Source organism: Mus caroli, chromosome 1, assembly GCF_900094665.2.
Source record: "Mus caroli chromosome 1, CAROLI_EIJ_v1.1, whole genome shotgun sequence".
Lineage (NCBI taxonomy): Eukaryota > Metazoa > Chordata > Mammalia > Rodentia > Muridae > Mus > Mus caroli.
This window is the reverse complement of record NC_034570.1, coordinates 83,501,264-83,521,020: the sequence shown is the minus strand read 5'-3', so window position 1 is coordinate 83,521,020 and position 19,757 is coordinate 83,501,264. Positions and strand designations below refer to the sequence as shown.

Here is a 19,757-nt window from a genome sequence, read left to right as displayed (position 1 = left end):
TGACACTGTTCTTTCTAAGAATAAGCCTGAAAAGTGCAGACCCCAGACACAGAACAGCTTGTGACAACTTGTGGCAGACTACTGTCCACCAAGCAAAACAGCTGCTGCCTTCGTCAAGTAAGCTGGGCCTGCAGGCAGGATGGAGCTGAGTGTTGACACTCCTTAATGGGAAGGGGGTGGAAAGTCACTGGAGATCTCTGCCTCTCCTCCCAGCCATGCATATGAAATTCTGTCCCTAATTGCTCATGGCTGTGGGAGTCTCAGAAGGTGCTAGAATATATAGGAAATATATAGGCTAGAGGAGGTTAATCTAAAGGGGCTCCCATCTATGTGGCTTTAGGGAAGCCATCATTCATGCTGAGTAAGGTCCTTCTAGGGCAGCTGCCTTCTAGTCAGCCATATTCCTTCACCCATGATCTCTATATGTAAGCTAAATAAATTCTTTGGTTCTCAAGGTTGAACTGTAGTGAAATGGTACTTTGATTTATCGACGGGACCTTGGGAAGAGTGGGAAGACCTCGTTAGATCTCCTTAGGCAGGGAATTCTCACAGCACACCCTTTCTCGTATTTGATCCACATTCCTGGGAACAGCTATGGAAGAAGCCTCATTCTAATGCAATGAATCTGTCAATCTGGGTTGGAGGAGGAGAGATGCCATGATCTACCAGATAAAGCCTCACTCACTATGATGCCTGCCTGACAGGGACTTGGAGTGTACCTCAGCATTACCAGGGCCTGACATTCAATCCCATAAAACAGATTCACAAGTAACATCTAATATGTCAGCATAACTTAAAAAAAAAAAGCAAAATAGAGGCTCCTACCAATCTTCCACTTCCACTATTCTCTGTCTTAGTTAGAAAAATAGAGTCCAGTCAACAGCCTCCCTTGTGAAAATTACCAGACACAGAAAAGGGTAATAACCTGGGTGTGGTATCACATGCCTGTAATCCCAACACTCCGGGGCCAGAAGTGGGAGGATCAGGAAATCTTGTCAGCTATATGAGACCTGGTGTCAAAAAAGGAGTGTGTGGGGGTGGGGGGTCACCCACACAGAGAAGAAGGGGAGCGGGGAGGAGGAAGGATTGTGTTTGGGAGGGGTGACTGGGGCGGGCAGTGAGCGGGGATATAAAGTGAATAAGTAAAACAATAAATTAATTAAATTAAAAAAAATAAAAGCAAGCAAACACAGGAGTGGGTGTACCTGAGTGATGGAACCCCACAGCTGAGAGAAGCTGATGTCAGTGGTGACAGCAACTGCAGTGGAGGCAAATGGTGACATGTCTGCTCCCTGCCAGGCTAGCCTGAAGCAGGCTGTATACAGTGGTGCCACAGTCAGCACTAGTTTCAAGCCAGCTGACCAGGGGTCTGACTCCTCCACCCCCTGTCGGATGGGGCTCAGCAAGCCTCCTGACTTCCTCAGTCCCCATTTGCTCCTTATCTGTAAATTGGAGATAGCTAACGGTCTACTCCTATGTAGTAATGGCTGACACTCCACCAGGCTGATTCAGCAGGGGGCCTAGTAAATTTAGCTACTTTTACGACTTATGGAGTGTCTTCTATGACAGCTACTGATGGAGGGAGAGACACACGAAGGCAGTTCACACGAAGTTCAGCAGTGCAAGAGACACATAGTGGCCCTGGGGAGGTTACACAACGGAAAGGTGCACTCCACCTCCACCTCGCACCCACTCAGCCTTCTTCCTCTAGGAAAATTCTCAGTAATTTCTAAAGCTGCATCTACCTGTGCATTCCTGTAAAGGGTGATCAATCAATCTCTCTCTCTCTCTCTCTCTCTCTCTCTCTCTCTCACACACACACACACACACACACGGATCTGAACTGATGTTGTGGACCTAATATGATGGCCTTTATCTGCAATACGATCCCAGCACTCAGGAAGTGAAACAGGAGGATCACAACTATGAAGAACGTCAGGCCCACATAGTACAAACCTGTGTCCTAAAAAGTAAAATAAAATAAAATAAAATAAAATAAAAATGGTGGATCACCAGGATGGCTCTGTGGATAAAGGTACTTAGCATGAAAGCCTGGTGGTCTGAGGTTGGTCTCTGGACCCATGTGATGGGGGTAGTTTACACAGTTGTCCTCTGGCCTCTGTACATATGCTGTAGCACACATCTCCATCCCCCTCCAGTGAAATAATAAAAATATCACACACACACACATATATATACACACACACACACACATACACACACACATTGTTGTTTGTTTGTTTTCCTGAGACAGGGTTTCTCTGTGTAGCCCTGGCTGTCCTGGAACTCCATCTGCAGACCAGGCTGGCCTCAAACTCACAAAGATCTATCTGCTTCTGCCTCCCAAGTGCTGGGATTAAAGGTATGATCCACCCCCAGCCTGGCCAAAAAAGTCACAGAGGACTAGAGTTTGGATCCAGTCCCCACATTAGGCTGAGAGGGTGAAGAGACCCTCACAGACACCTGTAACTACAGCTCCAAAAGACCTGATGTCTCCTGGCATCCTGCACTCGCACACACAATGCTTATACCCACACATACATATACACATAATTAAATAGTAAAAATGCTTTTAAAAAATACTCGTTAAAACAATAAAAAGAACTGCTATTTTGAAAAATATTTCCACTAGACAAGCAAGTCTCCATTAAAAGTAAACTCTCCTCCCATGACTTAAGGTGAATTCCTTCTTTTACGGCTTTTCCGACACAGGGTTTCCCTCTGTAGCCTTGGCTGTCTGGGAACTCAAGACTGTAGACCAGGCTGACCTTGAATTCCTAGAGATCCACCTGCTTCTGCCTCCCAAGTGCTGCGATCAAAAGCATGTGACAGCACAGCCCAGCTGCGTTGCTTCTTTATTACAAAGTGGCCATACTTTAGATTTAAGGGAAATAAACCAACCACGGAATGCACACCGGCAAGGAGAGAGTTTAATTGTTTTTGTGTTGTCTCTGCCTTTATCAGCTGTTGTGGAATTTGCTCCTGGGGCAAGTGACTACTGCAGTGGTCAGCAATCACCTGGCAATTCTGAGTTACTTCTTGGGTGTAGTCACACTAATGTTGGGTTCAATCTGAGAGACAGATGTAAATCCACTCAACTATATAGCTACTATTGCAATAAGTCCAGTAAGCCCATCCTATAAAGGTAAGCTAACTTCTGTAAAACACAAGCCAGAACTGCTGGCCCCTGGTAAAGGCAGTCAGGTAATAAAGCCCTCCCTTTCCCACAGCTGATGAACAGGGCTCTGAGCTCTACGGTTAATCCTTTAAATTGAGTGGAATTTTGGGAATTCTGGCATCTGAGTAACGGGTCACAAAAGGCTTCAGTGCTGACTCACTGAGGCTGATTTTTCTGGGATAAGCTGTTCCGCTCTGAGCATTACCTTTTGAGGAGCCAATGTGGTACCAAGGCCTGACGCGCTTGCTTCTGCTTGAGAGCAAGTATCTCACTCTAAGCAGGTTCAACATCAATCAGCTGCACTAAGAAATGGCCACCAGAAATAACTCAGTTTCCTGCTCTCACCGGGGTAGGTGGGGGCTGAACCTCGAGTCAAAGGAGACTTCCGCTATGTAACCGCTGTTAAGACTGAACAGAAACTAACCTAGAGAAAAAGGGAAATTCAGACTCCATTGTCACCAAAGGATGATACTACTTGAAAAGACACTTGTTTCCATCTTTAGCTCAAGGTCTTTGCTGCTGCATTTTCTGGTCTCCTGTACTGAGAGGTTTGAGCTCAGGAGCTGATATTGGAAGAGCCTGGTAGCTGTGACCTCTGGACTGGGATAAGTCCAGTTCCCAGCAATGACGGGGAGCTGACCTGTGCCCTGGCCAGTACTGTGGGAGCCGGTGACTGATCTCGGGGCTTTCAGATCTCTGTGCTTCCCCAGCCAGGAGGCCCATGAATTCAGTCTCAAGTACAAGTCTCTCAAAGTCAACCTCCATCGGTTGGCAGCAGTGGCTGAGAGGTGCCTTTGGACCCAAAATGACAAGATGGGAAGCAGGAGCAGTGACAGGAAGCAAAGGCTCCATAAAGGAAGAATCCGAGATGCTGTCAGCAATTTGTGATCTTTAATCACTTAGGCCAACGAGGCAGCCGAAATCAACAGAGCTGAGGATCTGGGGCTGGGGCCGTTTAGGTGAAGCGATTGTTTGACATATGAGCAAGAAACAGAGTCAGAGAGACACAGAGAGTCAAAGAGAAACAGAGACAGACACAGACACACAGAGAAACAGAGACACACAAAGAGAGACACAGACAGACAAAGCAAAGAGTATGTGTGAGAGAAACAGAGACAACAGAGAGACTGAGACACAGAGTGAGAGGGGGGGGAGGGGAGGGGTTGGGAGGAAGAGTGCAAACATGTTTGGGTCAATGACACAGTTTTCTAGTCAGGCTAGAAAAATGAGGCAAATGGCCTCAGACCTACAACTCAAAAGGAAAGAGCTCACTATTTTTATCTTTACATGGAGAAACAACACATTTAAAATGTCAGTCCATACTCCAGGTTTCAGGACCTTCGGATTGTGTGGGGTACAGGATCCTGTGAGAGGGGCTCCACTGTGACACAAGGTCACTTACAAAGCCCTGTGACTGAGTTATAGTAAGTTCATGCTCTGTGCAGGGCTACGGTCACAGCCTGCCTGCATTCAGCCATGTGTGAGCATGACAGACAGGGCTAACTTTTACCCCTCTATCTGCATCCTGGCCCTGGTATGGACTGGCCAGCCTCTTTCAGGGTAGGTGCTCATCAGTGTGTGGAAAGAGACCAGAGGTGACACAACCCGAGTGACTCAGAGAAGTTCCGGAAGTTGAAGAAATGCCACTTTGGGGCTGGAGACATGGCTTAGTTACCACTGGCTGCCTTTCCCAAGGACAGGGATTCAATTCCCAGCACCTACACAGCTTGCAGTGTATAACATCAAGGGATCTGAAGCCCTCTTCTGGTCTTCACTTGGATCAGGAAGGCAAGTTGGGCACAGACAACCATGCAGCCATAACACCCATACATGTAAGATTAAACAAACACAAACAAACTGAACGCCAGTTTCCTCTGTGGATGCTGAGCCTCTGAGACTTCTCACCAGCAGACCTGCTTAGCACCCCTTCAATTCTGCTTTCTCAGAGCCCTCCTTTTTCCTTTGTGATGCTGAGGCCTTGAACACAGTGTTAGGTAAACACTCCAGCTCTGAATTATATTCTCAACCCCTGTATGTTTGTTTTGAAGCAGGCTCTTGCTAGATAGTCCAGGCTAGCCTAGAACTGGAGTTCCTTCAGAGCAGCCTCTGAGGGCCAGGGTTGCAGGTGTCCAGCCCTGCACCATCACACTCTGCTCCAGTCTTGCCCATTGTCTTAGACTGAGGAGACCAAGCTGTCTGTCTGTTTCCTCTTACCCTCATGGTCCTCTCACAACTATTCAACCCGGCCCTCATCCACTAGAGACGCCCCTGCTCCTACAAGCCAGGGCCACTTACTGAAGAACACAAAAGCCATTCTGTAACCACCTCTGCTGGCCTCCAGCAACATGCTCAACCCAGGGTCCACGGCAGCTGGGTGGCCCCCCTTCTAACACACCGGCCATTGTCATGCCCTGGACACTTCCTGCCCAGAAGGCCATTAGCCTCATAAACAGGGGCCACACTGTGTTTCTTTTTCTGTGTTCTTTTAACAAACTTTTGCTACTGTTTTGTAAACCTCTTAAAGATTCATAATTTCCTTCTAGAATCTTCTGGAACTAAAAGCGTTCAAGAATCCAGCGTTGTTAGATTTTAGACCATCTTTTTGTTAGGTATCGGGCCTCCATCAGATGCACAGAGAGGGCTACAGAGCAGTGTGTGAAGGTTATATTACATTAAGAGAGAGAGAAGGAAAGACTAAAAATAAGCTCATCTGGGGCAGGGCAGGGCTCATTGCTAGATGAATTCGGCCATAGCCTTACATGTAAACACTCACAAACTATTCAGCACTCTGTGCTTCCTGGATTCTGGAAGAGGACTGATTAGCCCGATGAGCGCTAGGCTGAATGAACACTGCTTCCATCCTCTTACTGCTGGGCTACAGTATCTTGCCTGGATCCCAGGCAGGCTCCAAATGTTGAGTAGGGGGACCTGTGGCTGGTATCTTGGAGTTGGAAGTGGATTCCCACCTCTTGGGCCCCTCCTCATCTTCTTTATATCCCTGTTCTCAGGGTTTGGTGTTTCTCCTTCCTTTGCCCAGGATGCAGGCACTTGGTTCCTGTCCGCTAGAACCAGCCCAGGGCTGACTTCCTCCTGCTGCTTGCCTTCTATGGTCTGCCTGGGCCTCTGTTCTGAACACTCCTGTCTCAGAAGCTTTCTCTCCTCCCTGAGCCTCCCTTAAGAGGGCTCCAAAGTGGCCCTGCAGGTTCCCTCCCTAGGCCTACAGGTTACAGCTCCAAAAGCCTCCTTGACTGCCAAAGTTTAAGTAGGGACATAGAATAAACATTTTAAAACAGACAGGGGAAAAAAGCCCAGCAATTCTCAGCAAGGAACTGACATTTTACAAGTCTGTCATTGGAATAAAAGTTTACTTAGCCTTCCTAGCACTTGGAGGAAGCTCCCCCAGTCAGAGCAGCCTTACCTCAACTAGTCTTCCTTAAAGACCAACTACAGGATTAACTCCTACCTGGAGAATGAGTGACTGAGGCTCACGTTTTTATCAAGGTCTCACAAAAGCCTGCTAAAATGGGAACCTTGGGTCTCCCTCTCTCTCTGGTATTAACTCCATAAAATACATGGTTTCACAGAGTACAATTTACTTTGAAATATTCCCACTAATAAGCAACCACAGCCATGGATAAGGTGGGGGGGGGGATGCAGGCTTGTAAGCCCAATAGTGGAAGGGTTGAGATATGAGAATCCTGAGATCAAGGCTAGTTTGGGTTATGGATCCTGCCTGAACTCCCAGACCCCAAAACTATAAACTACACAGGGTGTAACAACCAAATATCCCCCAACTCCCCGGTGCCCAATTTTCAATCACCGTCCTCATCCACTGTCCCGACACAAGTTCGGGAAGTGAAACATGCGTAAGCACCTTGCCCAGACACAAGAGGCTCCTAGCACCCGCCAAAGTGGCTCTGGAGCCCTGGATCCTAGAGGGAGGTGCTCCTGAGATCAAGAACCTGTAAACCCTCCAAGCCACTCAAGGCAAGGTGGTGCGGCTGGATGAGGACCCAGGTGCTGTACTCGGTAAAACACCAAACCAGCAGTTCCCTGTGAAACTCTACACCACCCTCAGATCTCAGACCTCGGTTGGGTCCTGGCCAGAGCCAGCCAGCTGGGCAAAGCCTGCCTAAAGACCATCACTAGGGGCGGAGGGAGAGCCCACTCTCCTTTTCGTCCTTGAGAGGAACATTGGAGCATAAAATGTACTTTTCAGAGCTCCGCCTACGGACACCTTACACTCAGCCAACCACCTGATGGTAGGCAGGAGCTGCCCTATATCAGGATTTTCGAGTGGCCCAAGCCCACTCGCCTCTACTCCAGCAGCACCACGGTAGCTGAAGGGGCCACTGCCCTTGACCTTTGAGCCAACGGAGGGACCCAGGCTGCGGTTGCTGGCAGGCACAGGTCTGAATCATGTCTCCCTCTTACCAGTTTTTGCGCCTCTGGACTCAGACAGTCGATTTCCTTGTTTTGCGCGCCCTCTGGGCTGGTCATGTTGCCGAAGTGCAGACCAACTTCCCACCCAAGAGTTCGCGTGGAAGACCCGCTCCCTAGTCCACAGGCAGAGGGTTCTCAGTGAGGCCACATTCTGAGATCCAGGAAAGCCGACCAGGCAGAAGCAGAACTTTCAACGATCCCCTGGGCGCACACGAAGCTCAGACGCCCAACTCCGAGGTTCCCTAGCTGGGGTGCGGCCGGCGGGGCGGGGCGCAGGTGGCTCCCGGCCGGGGGCGGGGGTGGCAAGAGAGGAGCCGGGGGCATACTCCGCCCCAGCCCCGCCCAGCCTCTCCCCACGCCCCACCCACACTATGCCCGCCTCTCCTTCCTTCCCAGCCCCTTTCCCGCGCTCTTTCCAGGGGGTTGTACCCCTTCCTCTATGGTTCCACCCAGCCTGTGTCCCTCTGCTTCCAACTTTCCTTCCTCGCAGCCACATTCTGCCACTTTAGTCGTCGGCTTCACCCACGATGGCACTTTCAGCCAAAGCACTCCTACCATGAGGTCCACTCGGGCCCGCCTACCCGGGACCCCAGCTCCTCCTCCGTGGCCCCACCCACGCTCCTCCTCTTGCACCGCCTCAGAGCCTCCGGAACCGCCTCCCTCCCCTCCAGACCGCTCCTGGCCAGCAAGCTGCTGTGCCATCAATCACCACCCAGTCCCTGCGGCAGACACCGGAAAGACTGAGGGAAAGACCCTGGGGACCCCACCCTTGGCCACGCCCTGGCCGTCCCCAGCTGAGTCAGCGCGGGAGACCAGCCCAGGCCTAGGGAGGCACGCCTTCGGTTAGGACACGCGTGGCTTTAGCTGGAACCACACCGCATGAGCCTCTGCCAGAGCGCAGCTGCGCCCGTCACTACTGTCTTCCGGGCCGGCGCGGCTTTGGGGACCACAAAGCTACCGCCCATGACCACGCTGGACAGGAGCGAGCATCAAGCCGAGGTGACAGCTGCGATCCGATAGGGAGCGTCGAGGACCTAGTCTCCACGCTGGACAGTGACCTGACTCGCAGCACGCGCCTTCCACGTCCACTGAGCAGGAGGACCCCTGATTTAAAGTTAAAGCCAAGCGGGCAAGCAACCAGACGGTTCCAGTGTTGTGCGCTATGGACAGGAGCACATGGCCTGTGCTACAGACCTGGGTGACCTGTTTTCTCCGCCCTAGAAGAGCCTTCTTCTGGCTCAAAAGGAAAATCAGAGGGCCCCCTGCCTTGTTTCTCTGTCTGGCGACTTCAGAAAGATTCTGGAGAAGCCAGTCACATCTGAGCCCGGCTGACACACTTTTTTGGTAACAAGGAACCAGTGTGCGCTGGCTTATGCACATGTGGGGCAGCAGCATTCTGGCACTAGGTCTCTGGGTAGTGCTTCGAAGGACTGGGTAGGCCAGAGAGTAGACACAGAAAGGCGAGTTCTGTGGGGCAGGAGGGCCTGGCCCAAAGGGATGAAGGGGGCCTAGTTTGAGGAGTACTATGCAGGCTGAAAGAAAATGGGTACCAAGCTTTGGTGAAGTGTTTCAGATGAGGAAAACCTCCTGGGAAGGAGAAGACCTGCTCCCAGCAGTTGGTTTCAGCATTACGGTTTACAAACAAAGCTCAATCAATCAGAGAGAATAGTTTTGGATAACACTGTAACGGTAAGGGCTGTGGAATTTCTATGGGGGTCTAAGTAGTTTTACTAGGACTAACTTTACAGGTGAGAGTGGAATCCAGTTAATAACACAGCCTGAGAGAGTCGGGTTACTGTATTCTGACCTAGATAGGGAGAATCTAAGCCTCTGGCCATGTGGAACCCTGGGACTTCCCCACCACAGCAGCCCGGGGGCCAGCTTGCTTTGCTCTGCATGCCCCAGACAATGCCTGAAGAGATTTGTTATTAATTTGCAGAGCATATCCCCAGAACCATGGTATCCATTGGCTTCTAGCAAGCTCATAAACAAGCTCTGTCTATGCCTGGTGTCTAGGAAAGAACATCACCCTATACTGTCCTAGCGGCCCTTCCAATCTTCCAGCCCACTCATTGCTGCCTCCTCTCGCACAGAAAGAAGGAAGCAGGGCCATAAAACTGAAATGGCTGAGAACTGGAACTGGGCTGAGCCAGAGCAAAGGAAAATTTCTCCCCTCACTCCTCCGACCCCGGGAGGGGGGGGGTGGCGGAGTGGAAGGAGCAGGACAGTGAGATTCCTAGCCTCAAGGGTTGGGATACACCGCCAGCCATAGAATAGTGATAAAAACAAAAGATTTGCGATTCCACAGAATGGCAACATGTTATGGCAGCTGGCACCCTAACTGCCTGCTCTCTCAGGTGCCACATTTTGACTCAGGTGAACCCAGTCTGTCCAGTTTGGTGACAGATGTGGGCGGTTCCCAGCTCCAGAAATCTGGAAATCTGTATGTTTCCTATCGACCCTTGGCAGTGCCATTTAAATCTAAATGCTATGGCCTGGTTACACTTGCATGTAATCTACTTGGAGAGTGGAAGCAGGAGGATTGAGAATTGAAAGCCAACCTTGGCTTTTACACCAAGTTTGAAGCCAGCCTTGACTACCTGAAACACTGTCTCCAAAAACAAACAAACAAAAAAATCCCACCCAGTTCTAGGGAGGCAGCGGCAGGCATCTCTCTGAGTTCTCGGCCATCCTGGTATTCAGATAAAGTTCCAAAACAGACAGGGCTGCAGAGTTTGACCCTGTCTTAAAACTAAATAAAAAGTAAATGAATCAACCTATGTTCTGACAAAGGGTAAAGACCCCAAACTGCCTTTCATTAATTCTTATGCCAATCCCTCTCTGATGCCCCTCTTTGACAGCCTCCCACTCCAACATCAGCCTCTTTAATGTTTTGCAAGGCACAGCAAGGGCTATGAGTGTGAAGGGACTCTACAAACTTCTGGAATGTGGGAAGGTATGAAAATTGACACCCGGTAGAATGGGCGTCTACATAAATGTTCACCTCAACAGAACTCTAATGGTGCCTTGGCAGAGCAATAGGAAAGCCTCTGCTTGGAAAAACTCAAGCCACCTAAGCACAGGAAACATCAGACAAGAGGCCCCAGGACACCTTTGAAAGTGCAAGGGGAGCCTCACCCACTGGACTGACATCTTGAGGGTATCAAAGGTCTTTGTCTTTCCTCTGTTCAGATGGTGTCATGTAGCCAATGCTGTCCTTGAACTCTGGACTCTCCTGTTTCCATTTCTAGACTGCTGGGATTACAAGAGTGTGCCTCCATGCCCTGTAGGGCCCAGGGTCTTCATATAAAAAAGCTGAGGTCGATGATGCAGCTCAGTTGTCTCCTTTTGGTAAACATGGCCAATAGGCAGCCATTTCTAATAAGCTGGCTTTGCATTTGCAGCCCCTTCCATATGGCCAGGCCCTGACCGACCTGTGAGCTCACAAATTTGTCTTGGTGATACTATTTAAGCCCTGTATCTCTTTGTTTGTTTGTTTGTTTGTTTTTGTTTTTCGAGACAAGGTTTCTCCATATAGCCCTGGCTGTCCTGGAACTCACTTTGTAGACCAGGCTGGCCTTGAACTCAGAAATCTGCCTGCCTCTGCCTCTGGAGTGCTGGGATTAGGCCCTGTATCTCTTTCTGTGAGCACACAGTAGGTTTTAGGAAAGATATGTCCCTAGCATGCTTATGGTGTATGTGTGGGTATGTGTATATGTGTGTGTTATATGTGTGTTGTATATATACATGTTGTGTTTGTTTGTGTGTTGTGTGTGTATGAGGTATGCATGTATGTGATATGTGTATGGTGTATGCATGTGTGACTGGTGTGTGTGTGTGGTATGTATGTGTGTGGTATATGTGTACATGGCATGTATGTACGAAGTGATGTACATATGAGTGTATTGTGTGGGTGTGTATGTTGTATCTGTGTGTGGTGTATGTGTGTGGTATGTGTGTGTCGTGTATGTGGGGGGATTGGTATGTGTCTGTGTGTATGGTGTGGGTGTGTCCTCTGTGATCTCAGAGAAAAATAAATGTCTGGAGTCTCAACGTGAGTTCTCAGGTGCACAAGATCATGTCCAGGAACCTAATAAAGAACTCCTGAGAACAGAACAAATGGTAAAAACAATGGCCTGCATTGTTGGTCGGCCATAAGGATCACAGCTCAGCCACAGAGTGAGCCAGACTGGGGCCCCACCCAAGCCCCGTTTACTCTGTCTCCCTGGCATCTGTTGCTAGGCTCCCTAGCTTTGTCTTCCTCTGTGGTTTGGGCTGCAGGGTGACCACAGAAAGAGGCAAAGGCAAGGCACGGTGGCTCTCTGCTCCCATTAATCAGGTAACCAACTTAAAATAATTTCTCACCATCACAACCCCGGTGCTTATTTTTCGCAGACATGAATCACCAGCCCCATCGACAATGGGCAAAGAGCAAACACCTCCAATGGCTTGCACACACAACGGGTTTACATATATGTTCTTGCTTTGTTTGGATCCTTAGACAATTCCCTAGAAGCCATAGCTGGGATTATATGCTATAATAACTGGGGTTTAGGCCATCACCCAGGCTTGGTGTGATGCCTTCTGTTTGCAAAACACTGAGGTTTACTGAAGTGTTGCGGGATATTTAATCACACCGGGAACCCCAAGACTGTTTTACTTACTGAAAATACCTGTTTCTAGTTATGGTGTGGCTCAGCCTTTAGCACACACCTTTAATCCCTCTGGCTGGAATACAGACATGCCCTTGGCATTCACCTTTAACCCCAAACAATGAAGTAAAGTTGGTTTGGAGAGGTAAGCCCCATGTTTGAAAGTGATATCTAAATTATGTGACAGAGTGAGGAATCAGAGAAAAATAGGACATGCCCAATTCCAGTGCAGAGAGAGGGAAGGAGGCAGTTTTACTGGGAGAGTTTTACAGAGACAGGCTGCAGAGAGAACAAGCTAGACACAGGTGAAGATAGAACGAGCCAGAGAATGAGAGGAAGCCAGAAGATTAGAACAGATTGCTAGAGTTAGTCTGAGGCAAGCAGAGCTAAAAGAGAAGCCAGATTGAGTCAGTTTGGAGAGGGGTTTGAGCCAGAACAGCTGAGTTGAGCCAGTCAGTCCAAGTTCAGAAACAACAAGAAAGGGTGAGTTTATTCAGCAGTAAAATCTCAGAGGTAGAAAACATTCTAGGCCTAGATTAGATTATACGGAGGCTAGAAGCTTCCAGGACTAGGCCTAGGTTACCAGACTGAGGCAGTAAGCCTTGGAGATCACAATAAATACAGAAGAATAAAAGTTACTATTATATACAAGGGGTTTGACTGGTCCACAGACATGGGGAGCCAGGTTTCAAATCCAGATCCTTGCTGTAAGTCCTGAATATCTTATCATGGCACAAGCCCAACATGCTGTATGACACAGAGGTGACCCCCAACACAGAGGTAACTCATGCCAGACACCTACAGGACCTCACTTGGGAGCAGTCATTCATCAGACTCAGTGAGTCCTTGGCTGTCTCCCTGAACTTAACTTGAACCAGTAAACCTGTAGAAAGCACAGCTTAGAAAAGGCACTGGAGAAACCTGGACTGTCAATCACGCGGGCCTATATTCTTCATCGGAAGGAAATGAATGACGCCTAGTCACCTGGGAAAGTGGTCCATCAACTTGGTGACTCTCAGCCTCTACCCGAATCCCCCCAACATCCTGAGCATCATTAGGCCCAGATCCTGCAGTCAATAGGAATCCATCCCTATGAAAGACACCCCATATGCTTTGCATCCTCCGCCAATAAATCTATTCCTAAGCTTGTCACAGATCCATCCTCTAGCCTCCAGGCTTGAGTTCTGTCTATCAGCCAGTAGAATTCATTCTTATCATAAGGTCACAGGTCACAAGTCCTTAAATGTATAAGAAATGTAAACCTTCAGTGTCTGGAAGGCTATGTATCTATCACCCAGCACCTGCAAAGATGGTACTGGGCTGAGTTTCATTCTTCACCTCTTACAGATTGTCACCCCACCAGACACAGGCTTGTGTGGGGAAGGGTCCCCAACATAACCCACTACCTATCTAAAGCTGTTGGCATGGCAGTGAACATGCTACGGTAAGAGTGGAAGCGAAATCTCCCGAGAATACTAGGGACATTGCTAGTAGTACCATTGAATGGGAGAATGGGCTCCTTCCACGTGCTGTCTGAAATGAGTAGTACCCCAAGCCAGCACCCCACACAGACTAAAGTACACTTAGCCTATGACCCATGCTCCTGGCCATCTCCAGTGGACAGATGTTTCTAGAACTGAAGAACTAGAGAACCACAGCAAGCTGGCTGCTAGCGTGCCAACCAGCTCTTGGGCTGGGCTTCATGCAAGCTCAGGCTACCCTGTGCCTCAGTGTTAATTTAGCCCCTCCCCCAAACAGGCTGCAGTGGGTTCCTCGGTAACGGCTTCATCTTTTCATTGTTTGGAACATGTTAGGTCTCAAACCTAGGATAAATGGCTAAGATGCCTATTTCACATATCAAAGTGGACCAGGCTGCCAGGATCTCCCAGCATCCCTCAGTCCCTATGTGTTACAGGGTATAGCTGGCATACCCTACCCCTTACTCTAAACTTCCCCAGCCCAGGGACTGGGCTGCCCTCCTAGAGCCGCCCTTCACTAGATGATCCAGCCATGTTGGTTACCTAGTCCTTTTTGTCTGTTGTTTACCTTCCCAGGCTCCCACTTCTCCCTTCCCCTCTCCCCTGTCTCTCACTGGTCAGCCTCAGGGTCCTGCTCACTCCGGACTCTCCCAGGTGTCTCTGCCTCTGGCCATGCTCTCCCTTGTATCTATAATATAAATCTTCCCTGGACCTTGGGAGTAGTCACGGCCTCCTCCCTTTCATCCCCTCTTTCATGCATCTGACGCAGAAACCTGAGTTTGAGACCCTACAGAACATCACGTCATTTCATAGATGATATATAGGTGGACAGAAGGACAGATGGACAGATGGATGTGTTCCTAATAAAAGGGAGGTTTTTCATAGGTTATTGTGAACTCTTAGATTTTTTTCCCTTTTTCTTCAGACATGGTATAGCCTAGGGGACTAGCCTGCAACTACATGGCTTATGCTGGCTTTGAACTTGTGGAAATCATTCTGCCTTAGGCACCACAGAGCTGGGATTACAGATGTGAGTCACCATGTTCATCCAGTTCCTTGATCTTTAAGTATTTTGTTCTGTTGTTCTCTCTCTCTCTCTCTCTCTCTCTCTCTCTCTCTCTCTCTCTCTCTCTCTCTGAAAGAGGAAACAGAAACTTTTATACGTTAGCACAAAGCACCAGCCAGTCAAAGGTGACGACAGTGACTGGCCAGTGATGAAATGAGAAGAGTAATTTGGAACTCCCACATTTAATGGCTAAGGAACAAGCCAAGGCAGAGAAGGGGTAGTTAAACCGAAAACAGAAGTGTCTCCTGGAAGCAGAGAGAACAAAGTTGAGAAAGCCTTTAATCTGCAAATAGAAAAACAATGATTACCACGGTCTGCTGTTAGAGCCTAGGACTGAAGCCTGGGAGAGAGGCAGGGCTAGAGGGAGGGTTTTCTAAAATGTATTTTATGTAGGTATATTGGCTATGTGGATGGCTATGGACTACATGTGTCCCTGTCACTTGAAGAAGCCAGAAGAGGGTGTCATATATCCTGACACTGGAATTATGGATGGCTGTGAGCCACCATGTAGGTGCTAGGGATCAAACCCATGTCTTCTGCAAGAGCAGCCAGTGCTCTTAACTGCGGAGCTGTTTCCCCAGTCCCCGGTTCCATAGTTTCTTAAGGATGGAAGAGACTTGAGTCTGTTTGAAAGCTGAGAGTAAGAAAAGATAGAGCTGGGATTGTAGGGAAGAGTGAGAGAGAGAGAGAGAGAGAGAGAGAGAGAGAGAGAGAAAGAGAGAGAGAGAAAGCCCACAGAGGGACAGGAGGAAAGCCACAGACACCGGAGCTACCAGGTCTGAGAAAGGCTCTACTTGAATGGGGTTGGGGCAGGGAGAGGGGCAGAAGGTCAGAAATGGAGAGTTGGCAGGGATCTGACCTGGCCAGCGGGTCACTGCATTGCCAGTACTGGGAAGCAGAATCCTTTCTGGGGAGCACTATCAAGTCCATCAAGTTGCATGGGATGATGGAGGAGCCACCGATATAATTTCTAAACCATTTCACTCCAAGTTCACCACCCCCCCAAAGTGTGTGGGAAGTGAAGTGTGCTCTTCCAAGCCATCCTTCAGGACTGGTGGCCCCTGAAGCCAAGCCAGCGCTCTCACAGAAATAATTCCCTTTCACTGTAAGACCCAAACATCCAATCAACACCTCCAAGGAAAGCCAAGTCTGCTTTTCATGGATACAATGTACTGTAAATACCAAGCAATGCTTTTCTCAAAGTATTGAGAAAAAAAGCCTTACTAAACTCTCCTATGTATTTCTCTGCCATATAGGCACAGGCTCTAAAATAAAGCCCATTAGGTCAACTTGATGGCAGAGGGAAAAGCAGCTATCTCTGCTCAAAGAATAGTCCACTCAAGGTATTTCAGCCCCAGGGAACGGTGGCATGGGAAGACAAGCTTTTCTGCCCAGGGTTGTGTTCATCAGATAATAGACTACCCAAGGACAAGAAGTTAAAAACTTGTAGCTGGAATAAAAAACAACTATCTCAAAACAGAAAGAAAAGGGGGAAAAAAAAAAAAGAAGTAATACGTGTTTGTCCAAGTCCCATTTAGTTTGCCTGCCTAGGAGCTTGACAATCTAGAAAATATGTAGACTCTCCTTAAAAATCCAGGTCACAGAGGAAATCTTTCCTACCTGAGCTATGTAGAAGTCAACCAGGCTACACACGAGGTTGGTAAGTGCCCTTCTCAGAGAGGAAGCAACGGAGATGGAGGAGCTCATTTATAATCTGACTTTACAGGGTATCCATAGCAACCAAGGAGCTTCAAGGGTTCTGAAGATGGAGTCAAGGGTTTACAGAAAAAGTAAGATAAGTGTGTAGCCTTCAGCTGAAGGTTCTCACACCTAAAATAGCATCCTTAAAATCTACCCCCAAAGGAAAACAGACTGAGCCCACTTCAGCAGATTCCTATGAGCGCAAGCCCACGGTCAACTCCATAAGGATTCCTCTTGCACTCTAGCCCTGAAATTATAGTTTAGACGAGTCAAAACCACCAGACTACGGAAAACTCACTGACCTGTACCTTTCTGGCTCCTGCGAACTGGATGTCTGTGGAGGAAACTTGGCGCGGAGGGAGGGGAATCACTTCACCATTGGAAGATGATGGCTCTAGGTGAGCCTCCTGAGCTCTTGGACAGGGAACAGCATCTGGAGAGGCATGCTTGGCACGGGAGTGGAAATTCTGGAAAAACTGGAGATCAAATAGCTACTCCTGTCCACGTCACCTTTCCGCCTGCCCGGCTCACTGGGGCAGCTGCCTTTGCATAATGGAAGGGCGTGGCCCTGAGCCCACAGGAGGGTTTCCAAATGGAGGATCTCCTCTGACCATCTTGTCTAACTGCAGCTATTTAGAGTCTGAGGCACCCCTCCCAGGCGTCCTGTTCCAGGAGCACAGCCATGTTGTATGGGTGTTGAACTCTGGGGAGGCCAGCATAAGGGGAGCACCTGGCTTTCCCAAGGTCAACCTTACTGACATTTGATGGTCAAAAGACTTGTTATTGTTGTTAGCAGCTCCATCCATCCCAGCACAGCAACCCAGACTGTCTCTAGATATGGCTTCAGGTGAGAACCCCTGATAGAGAGGAGAGCCACATTTACTTCCAAATACCCACAGGGTGGGAGGACATTGACTCCCTGGTCTCTACAGAGGTGCCAGGGTCCTGCACAGCCATGGCTAGACATAACTATATTGGGTGGAGAGGCAAAAGACATCATTTACATCTGCTGTTCTACCCTACGCGGAGTATGGACTCCAAAGCAAAGCTGTTGTCAGGAAGAGACAGAAAGCCAGCAACTCGCTGAGAACCCAGCAAGGGGTGGCTTAGGGTAGGGAGCTGAGAACTGAGATTTCCCAAGTCTTGAGGCCATGGAAGTTAAGGATGTGATTTCACGGAGCAGGCTGATAGAGAGAGGATTGGAGTGAGGAGTCGGACATTTTGGCTTAGCTTCCTGGCACCTCAGGCAAGGCCTGACTGGAGAACAGAGGCTGAGCATTCAGTCCAGCACCTTAACAGAGACTATGGGGTGCCCTCAAACTTCCTCATAGAGTTTGGCAGTCAGGCTTGGGAGTCCTGTTCTGCAGTTGCTTTCTGAGAGTTAATGCTAACCGACAGCAAGGCACAGCTGGGAGGACAGCAAGGCACAGCTGGGAGGGTCAGACAGAGCAGGGACCTGATTACACTCAGGTGAGAGAGTTGGGAGGGGGGGTGGGGGGGTGAGGTCTGGCAACAAATCCAGTGTCACATGATCAGTTTGGATGTGAGCTTCTATAGGCCTTGGGGGCTCTTGGGGGAGCTCTGGCACCTTTTCAGGCAGCTGCCATTGTTCAAGCCCAGAAGGCTGCCGTTGCTCTGGGCTACTTCCAGAGCCTGGTGTCTCAGTTTCTGAACAAGTTATGACTGACAATGTCTGCATACAGCGGCCAAAAGGAAATGCGGGATAAACAGCAGGCTACCCTAGGTACATGCAGAGATGTGAGCATTTGGCTGTTTCTGTGACTCCCTTAGATACTGTTAGGTGGCTCTTTTTACAGTTCCTCATGCCCAGGAGCTTGAACTTCATCCCAGAAGCCGTAAAGGGCCCACCAAAAATGTCTGAATAAAGGCAGGAGAGACTGAGCAGGGCCTAGCAGCTATAATACAATTGAAAATCATCCTCCCTGTTCTTCTGCAGCCATGTCTTGGCTGCATTCTTCTTCTAGATTCAGTTGAGACTCTGTTAAGCTTTAACCAACCCTCCCTCTAAGCTGAGATTTTTATTTGCAGTTCATCATATTTATAAATTATTTATATTCATAGGTAAACATATAAATTATTCATGGATGGATTAATAGTTTTACCATAGTGTTTGTTACTGAGGAAGAAGATTCGGAACTCTGGTGCCACAGTTCTAAAGCTGCTGAGAGTCCCAACCTCTTTTCTTTAAGTAGAAACTCTTCAATTACGGACAAGAAGGACACAGTGGCCTTGAGAGCTAGAGTAGGCACTGTTACAAGGCAGGACAAGACTTGGAGCTGTCAGAATTAAACAGCATCTAAAATCGCTGACCTGGCAGATAGAGTCATGTACTCAGGCTCCCGAAAGAAAACAAATTACATGTCTCTCAACAAGACACTCTTGCTGAAAGGTGAAGTTCTAATTTTGAACAGTAAAAGAGAAACACTTGAAGCAACTTGGAAAGGGAGCCACCCTTGAGTCGGCGAGTCACTGGACAGTTGAAGTTAGGCTGCCTCTGTGCTCCGCAGAGGGGCACTGCGGTCCACAAGAAAGTGCATAGATCCTGGGGCCACCAGCACTTGCTGGAAATCTCTAGCTCAGGGCAGGTTATATGACCTCTCTGTATGCCTCAGTTCTCTTGTCTGTAAAATGGGAACAACAATGGTACCTAGTTCACAGGGTTTACAAGGACCAGACAAGCTGTTGTTATAAATATAACAAGGCATAAGTACACATGAGGCCAGTTGGTCTGTGTTATTCCAGCACAAAGCAGCTGAAGGGAAATTCAATCTGCGTCCATTATACCAGACACAACTTACAAAGGATGTGGTCGTAACCTGTGTCCCAGACAAATCTGCATCGTATTCCCCCAACACCCAGTGAGGCTCCTGTCTGGCCCTCAGCTCAGATCCCCAAACTGGGGGAGCCCCAATACCAGCAGTGCTGTGAACTGGTGAAACACACACAGATCTTTAGCATGAGCTGCAGTCAAGGCTCCAGGCTCTAGTGGACAAACCACACTGTTTTTCTTGAGTAAGAGGCCTGAACTTTGTGCTGGTTTCTTCGGTAAGGCACCTCACTTCCTTGTGGCGATGCAATCTCAAAGGCCACTCTTGGACATCGGCAGCCAGATAAGAAGTTATGACTGTGTTTCTAAAGAATGAGGTTGGGTAACAGGAGCTCAGGAGCTCATAACTTCCCCCTTCGGGTGAAGAGACACCCCCACAGCCCAGATGCTG

General features: G+C 48.8%; 1 protein-coding gene across 28 annotated transcripts in view; it reads right to left on the bottom strand.

Moving 5' to 3' along the window:
• Positions 1 to 19,757, bottom strand: part of Lrrfip1 (LRR binding FLII interacting protein 1) — a 129,169-nt gene that overhangs the window by 67,517 nt on the left and 41,895 nt on the right. For 7 of the 28 annotated variants that reach the window (XM_021157842.2, XM_021157849.2, XM_021157866.2 and 4 more), the window contains exon 1: positions 7,613 to 7,893. The exons of the other annotated variants lie outside the window; for them this stretch is intronic. In XM_021157842.2, the coding sequence (XP_021013501.1) occupies positions 7,613 to 7,678 (66 nt within the window). In that variant the 5' untranslated portion in view covers positions 7,679 to 7,893. Of the gene's footprint in view, positions 1 to 7,612; positions 7,894 to 19,757 lie in introns of those variants that run through there. 28 annotated transcript variants of the gene reach the window in all.